At 45.5% G+C, this 7,704-nt stretch overlaps 1 protein-coding gene across 1 annotated transcript; it reads right to left on the bottom strand.

The window, feature by feature from the left end:
• Window positions 1–1,813: 1,813 nt before the first annotated feature.
• On the bottom strand, window positions 1,814–3,400 carry T265_05472 (hypothetical protein; the record flags this gene model as incomplete). Its single annotated transcript, XM_009170483.1, has 1 exon — window positions 1,814–3,400. The coding sequence occupies one exon, from the start codon at window positions 3,398–3,400 to the stop codon at window positions 1,814–1,816; it is 1,587 nt and encodes a 528-aa protein (XP_009168747.1).
• Window positions 3,401–7,704: the final 4,304 nt, after the last annotated feature.

The raw sequence follows: 7,704 nt of genomic DNA on the forward strand, positions 1-7,704 counted from the left end.
GTAGCATGGCAGCTAGGCACCGGGAGGGTTACGGTGAACGAATTTTTTCTGTCGCCAAAGGACTATGGTGGAACTCCCAGACAAACTTTGCTGTCCAAACCATGTCCTGGGTGATGTATTCAGTTTGATGTTACCCAAGAGACTTTCACCGGAAACCCCAATGGACAACAAATCGCGGATAACTGATGGCCGAAAGACTTTTCTGGGCAGCACAAGTGAGGGCGATGAGTACTTTCAAAAGATAGTTGCTTTAACGTAAAGTAAGCAGCACGTTAAGTATGCAATGAAAAATCCCCACAGGTGATTTGGTCCGGTCAGCTTATGGTCTGGAAGTGAACCCTGGTAAACGTCATCACTCAGAATGAGAAATGAGACAGTTCAAAACCAGCAGACAACGGCAGTCATAGCCCGATTATACTCAACAGCGCTAATGCATCCAGGCTATTGCCCCAAGGCCACAGTTGCCCATATGGACGTTGTGATCACTATGGGAATCGTGAGCCACCAAGGACACCTATAGCTCCATGTCACCAGTGCGCAAACCCATGGTGCCTGAAACCAGAGATGCACTGGATCATGCCCGCTCAAAGTCCTTGGGGTCAATCCTACCCGGATGACTACATGGATAGGGTTCTGACATGGTCACCTGGCCATCCAGACATGAGGCTGGAACAAGTGTGCGGGCCATTCGGATAGTCTCAAGCAAATCACCGCCACCTTGCGACCAGGCTTTTCAGTCAAATGTTATGGTTGAGGAGCCTAATCTTCTTCCTGTCTAGGTTTAGGCGCACTAGCCGAACAGTGATCCACATACTAACATGAACTGATCGGGTACATTTGTCAAACACTGATAAATACAGTGCCTGACATCGAATAATAGCCAAACTTATTAACTACGCGACAGCACACCGTGCGATAACACAACTAAGGTATGCTGGAGCGATGAGCCAATCAATCAGGCATCTGAAAGACAATCAGAAAGCAAGACACCAGCTTATTCCACTCATTGGCGGTTTCATTTAAGCGCACCTGAAGAACCTGAGACACTCACATATACAAAAACCTCAGACCGGCTCGACCATTCGTTCAGCTGTAACACCCTTCCGGTGCCCAACCGACATGCCATTCGGAGGAAGTACGAGGGTTGCCCAAGCCTAAACAGGGGAAGTTCAGTGGCAGAAGTCGGGTTCGAACCACGGACCTTCCGGTCAGTAAATTCGCGCTCTACCCACTTGGGCCATCTCTAACTCAGACAGCCCTCTCCCGCGTGCTAAATTCCTTGCCGGAGGCTTAGTCATGCTGACGAAGCGGAAGAATCCAATTGTCAATCATTCCCCATCAATAAAAAAGCGTTTTCCGAGTAGTAAGGCCGGATATTTATGAGTGAAAAATGAAGATATATGAGTAGGGGAAACGACTTTTTTTAATCATTTGGATCGGGCAAGTAAACCAAAAGAAATGCAGGCTGTTGACATGCATCTAACGGTAGTGGCAGTTACAGTAACAATTTGAGCGCGGAATGACACGATAAAGCAACTGTTGCTTCGTTGGGTAGAGTAACCGAGGAATAAAAGCATCGAGACGGCTTGGAATAACCATACATTTACAGGACTATAGAATAGGGACAATCAGATCACCAAGAGTTTTGATGGTGTTCGCCGCCAGTGAAAGAATACCTATCAAGGTTATACTCTCCTTGAAGGTGTCGACCAAATGTACAGGGCTTGTTTCAGCCACCGTAGGCACCGACCAAAGACGCGGTTGGACTAGTCGAAATGGCATTGACCTAAAAAGAGCACCGGGGAATATCAGTTCAGCTCTCTTTAGCCACTTCCACATCCATATCCGAAGAAACGAGTGGCCGGTCGGAAACGTTGAAATCATGGAATCGATACATTACAAGCAACATCGGCAAGAGGGAAATCAGGGACATGCTGATGAACACGAGCGCAGGAGTGTTTATCAAGGTTCCGCCAACATACGGACCGATCAAAAACGCCACATTTAAAACCGTACGGAAGATAGATTGAGCCCGGTCCATATCTGCAACCGGCGCCACTTTAGTATACAATGATTCAGAGTAGGCAAAAGCAAAGGGTAATCCGACCACATGGATGGCGATACCGATGAGTAGCAATGTCACACCAAGAGCTTTATCCATGTTGGGCAGAAAATAAACCACAGTACTTAACCACAGGTAGGACAAAACCATAATGATAAGACCAGATAACAGAAGGACACGGTCCGTGTAAAAACTGTTCAGGATTCGAAGCACGATGACGACAAATATTATAAGCACGCTTGCAGCCAGGTAAACATAGCTGGTTTGAACTTCAGACCAACCGAAAATACGATTGGCTACCGGAGGTAAAACGGCCTCTAGGCCCATGAAGCAGAAATAGGTGGCAAATGTGACCGCATACAACGAAAGAATGGGGTACGTACAGTAGGTTTTGAGGGAGACACCGCGAATCTGCACCCCGGGACGATTGGGTGTGATGTCCTGTTTCTCGATAAGCATCGGTTGCAGATCTTCAGAAGACCCCGTGTGGTCAAACCAATATCGGGGGTCACATAGAGCCCGACAGCCTGAGGTTCCTTCGGTGACGACTAATCGTCCATTCTTATCCACATTTGGATACGATACTATGATAACCAAGGAATGGATAATCCAGAGAATGGCCATCAGGAGGCCAGGACCGTTGTACACACTCACAGTAATATTTGCCACGTGATAATCCATCTTGTCCATCATTAGCGTGAAGGAGGGTCCAAAGATTAGGCCAATTTGACGGGTTAGGAGCAAAATGATTATATAAGTAGTACGCTCATCACGGTGGGTTGCTCGGACAATATCAGCGTATAGAGGCGGTTCGCAGCTCGCTCCGATTCCAGAGATCAACCTTCCAATCAGTACAGCCATTGGTGATCCAGCAAACAGATAGATGGTATTCCCAATAATCTCTAATAGATTTGCTAAGAGAAGCAACGTTTTAACTCGAATCCCAGCGTAGGAAGCCCAGCCATACACAGGAGTCATGACGAGAATTGATAAGCTAAACGCAGCCATCGTTACTCCGTAATACATAGTCGCTGCCTCCAGGCCCCAGTATCCTTTCAGATAAAGCCACAGAGTGGGGAGTATTACTGCCCTTTCCACGCTTGACAGGAATCCCCATGTAGAGGCAGTGAAGCACATCCAGACCTTGTGCGACCACATGGCCTGTCGACAGCTTATACAACAGCGGCGAATTAGTGATTTCCCGTTACTCGTTGGTATGTTTGATGTAATTGCCTCAGGGATGCTTGAAATAGATACATCAGATACCTGGCGTTGATGTCGAGGCTTTGCTTCTAGCTGCTCTTGTGCGGGACAGGAGCGGGCATCAGCGACAGTCATAACCGACCGCACGCATAGGAGTGGTGCGGATGGAACTCGCGCCCGTACCCTAGCTGCAACGCTTGCACGTGCGATGAACGTCGGGCTGACACACACGAGCTTGTGACTGACATGCCGTCAATAAGGAGGCTGGAGCGACTATGGTCAATGGGCCAATCACATGTTGGCAATTAGGGAGCCAATCGATGGGTTGTGGCTAGAACCGACCTTGTTCAGTGGATGGCTGCTGTCCTCTGATTGGTTCACTCCTTTGGCATGGCTTGCTTCTATCTCCACCCTATGCCACCAAGACAGGCAGCGGTGACCCTGGCGCTGGACGCGACCCAGTTTCCTGGCTCTCGTCTGCTTTTGCCCAAGTTCGTGTGGCGCGCGCCGTTGGCAAATCTCTCCGCTTTGCTGTTGCGCCTGAATCAGGAGCTTGGTTAAGGCAAGGTCGACATCGCAGGTCCCAATTCGACATCTGTAGGATTTTCGACTGGTCGCGAAAGTGGGATCAATTCGTTCCCACCATAATATGGTTTAACACTAGAATTCAGGAAAAAAAGTGCAGCGATATCAGACCAACCATTCAGGAAAAAAAGTGCAGCGATATCCAGACCAACCAAACTTATTCTAAATGAAGCTGAATAACTCGGACGAATTATGTGCATAGTTTCACCAAATCCCTCAAACGGCTGAGTAACCCCGCACTCAAACCTAGTCACCCAAACATACTGGATTTTTGGAGATGCGTAAAAACACCGAGAACGTCATTTTTTCGTACCGTTATTATTCTTTTTTGTGTGATATAAAAACCCAAAGGTTTGCAATGTAAGCAACGCTAACTCGGCCACATTCCATGTGGATCTTCAGAATTGATCAAGGCTATCACGATAGAGCACTGAGTGAATCTAAAATGAATCGTTTGGTTTTGACGGCCCCCAGTTCCTGTCAAACTGTCCTTTGTGGCACAAAACGCGGGCTTAATCGTGGTGGTAACGACAATGGATTTGATCATAAGATGTCACTTTCAGACAGCGCAGTTGACTGCTCCAATAAAACTGTCCCGTTGATGACTATCAAACAGTGAAAGTATGGGGGGTACTTGCAAAATTATTCCATTTTTTTCGATATAAGGAAGATGACCGGATAGCACACATTCAAGGGCGTGAGCTACCTGTCAGCAGTCAAACGGAAATCAGGTAATCAACTCCGTAGTTGGCTGTCAAAAGTTCGGGCAATCGCACTCAAGCATGTCTACCAAGATTATATTGTATGACAAGTAAACGCACGCGTCCATCAGCAGAAGCCTGAGGAGAATTAAGTGTATTCAAACGACCATTCCAAGAGCTTCATGTATCACAATAGGATGTGCGCACGTGCAACTAACTTCGGCTCAAACATACTCGTCATAGTTGGTCCCTCATGTCCGGTAGTCGGTGACTTGCCGAAACGGGTCACATCTGCAAATCGGATAACCGCCGTGACGACCGTTCACTAAACTGGCTTCTGCATGAAGAACATAACAGGGAGCTGGCTAAACAATGGCTGGGTTAGGGTGAATAGGCTGCAGTCAGCAGTTAGAAGACCAGCCTATCATCGTTAGGCTGGTTTGGTGGCCTTCACTTCCTGTCGCCAAGCCTCCAGGTGGGAATGGCGTGGTTTGACGATGAAACCGTTTCACGCAACACACTAGGCATTCAGCTGTTAGAGGTAAAACTTGCGATCTGTAAAACTGTTAGACACAATTGGGAAGAGCCGCCAACCCTGAAAATTCTGAAGACTGATTAGTTCGCTCGATAAGTTACAGCGGAATACTCTTGAGCGGAATCGGTTAGCGACTGTCAACGAAAAGATTGTAGTATTGTCAAAAAGGTGATCGAACCACGAACGATTTCACCTCGTGCCTCTGAAGGTATTCTCGTAGATCATGTGCGTCTCAATCTGAAAATCGCTTGAGAATCACACTACTCAACACCAGACACCTCCAAGCCTCATGTTACCACAAAACTTTAAGCCTTGAATAAAGCTATGTTGCCAACAGACCCCAGTTACGCATATTCCCACACACAAAAAAAAATAACTCCGTTTTCAGACAGGTTGCTAGGTATGGTCTGTCTTCAAAGTAAGTGCAAATAAAATAGCTATAACATTGATTGTCAAGTGTTTAGCTGCCATGCCATCCGATGAAACCACGAGGGCCGCGATTGTATCAGGTTGTCTAAGCCTACACGGGAGCAATGGAGATGCCGGGGTCGGGCTCGAACTACTAACCTTCCACTCATTCACCACCGAGCTATCTTGAGTTCAGTAAGCGCCAGTCGATCATTTCGATAATAAAAGTGCAAGTACCAGACAACAAGACATCAACAAATTAGTTTGATGTTATCCATTTTCGAGCACTAATTGGCGTCCGTCTATTTTTGGACTACATTCGACTACAAGGGATATGTTAGTCCGTTGTGTGTTAAGACAGATTTGTCAGGAAGTTTGTACTCGATATTTTCTCGCAGTTGATGCCCCTGACTTGAAGAAGGATAGCCGATAGAACATGTTAGACGAGAGAGAACTGAGAGTAGAGTGGGACCATGGGTTAACGCACAGCACACACGAGTTCATTTTTTAGACTGGACATTAATTTCACTGGTGGAAAATCGATGTTTAGTTTCTATTTCAAAAGATTGTTGCTTGATACGGTATGAAACAGAAATATAAATAATATATGATATGAATATTATATATATATGTAAACAGCTCGTGAATATCATTGTTTTTATCACAGGAATGGGAGCAGATTCACCTAATGTTTTATTCATTTCGTTTATAATCCTGTTTAAGGGGTTTCCCAAGCCCGTCGAACATCTGGTTTCATACATCACCGTCGTTCAGGGGTGATGAATTATGTTTGCTGACTGTAAAGTGCTTTGTACAAGTGACTTATGGATACGCTAGCAACAATTCGCTCTTGCAACTGGGTGATCGAGAATTTTCTCACCAACTGAGATTTTCTACTGTCAGTGAAGTCCATCTACACTGAAAAGCTGAGAAGTACTGCACAGCTGTTTCATCCTCGGTGGGAATCCTCATTACTGCGCGTCTCACGAAACTCCGGAGAGTCTCTAACCCGCGACCTCCTGGCCCAAATAACCGTTTGGCCGTGCTGGCAGTGTGGTTGGCCCTCATTTAGACGGCATATAGCACCATTTGTCCTTCAGAGGCGGAAATCGCACTAATTAGTTACGTGTTGACTGGCTCCTCGAGTGAACAAGTTTCACACATCCATCAAAATTATCCTTTTTCTGAGCTGGTTACTGGCTCATGGTAATGTGAGATTGTCGCTGGTTTGAAATCCTGATTTTCCTAAGATGAAACGGCTGTACAGTATTTCTTGGCTTTTCAGCAGAGAGTGCCTTCAGTGACAGGTTGCAATCTCCATTGAATATCATTTTCTATCATGATCTCTCTCTCTCTCTCTGTGAGACAAGGATTCACTTACTGACGCAATATCTTAACTTCAGTGTTCTTAGTATTCACCGATTTACCTTCACTTTTCTATCGAACGCGAATGGTATTCCTTATTGATTTTAATTCGCCAATGTTTGATCCGATTATCGTGTTTTTTTTCCAACTCATTCATCCTATGGACTGCGACCACGTGACATGGCGTGTCGAACACGTGAGATTCCGTTCATTCATTTGCTCCGTAAAGTGGCTGCAGTAATTGCTGAGCTACGATTGAAAGACACTTTGAAACCTGAGTTTTTGTATTTTGAAAGTGAACCTTTGAACTCTTGAAATTTCCTTCAATAAAGATAGTACATCGCTGACGTCTAAATCGACTGTTGGTTGCGTCAGCGGCAGCTACTCAAAGGGTGTTCTGCCGGCTTGCACCTAAACTGAAGCACAGCAAGCGGTGTGATTGCTTAGTTTATATAACTCAAATTAGTTGGAGTTAGTTGGATTTTGTTTCTTTTTGAGGTCTTCGTGTTCACTACATGGATTTCCCAACTCCAGCACAATATATCCCATTGTTGTTTACGAGGTCTGCAACCGACTTTCTGAAAAATCGAGAACATCACTCTTTGTGACACGTAATGAGCTTGTGAATGCAAGGATTTTTTCACCTGATTGGTATTCGATTTTGAAAAAATTGACTACTTGGTGTTCTAACTTTCGTACGCAAAAGGATATAGCTCATACAATGAAATTCTGGAGGAAATTGGATCGAACAGTGGGGTGCCGGTTGTAAATTTTCCGATAAACATCATCATCATCATCATCATCATCATCATCATCATCATTATCATTATCATCATCATCATCAT

This window comes from Opisthorchis viverrini, assembly GCF_000715545.1.
Source record: "Opisthorchis viverrini unplaced genomic scaffold opera_v5_105, whole genome shotgun sequence".
NCBI classification, from domain to species: Eukaryota; Metazoa; Platyhelminthes; class Trematoda; order Opisthorchiida; family Opisthorchiidae; genus Opisthorchis; species Opisthorchis viverrini.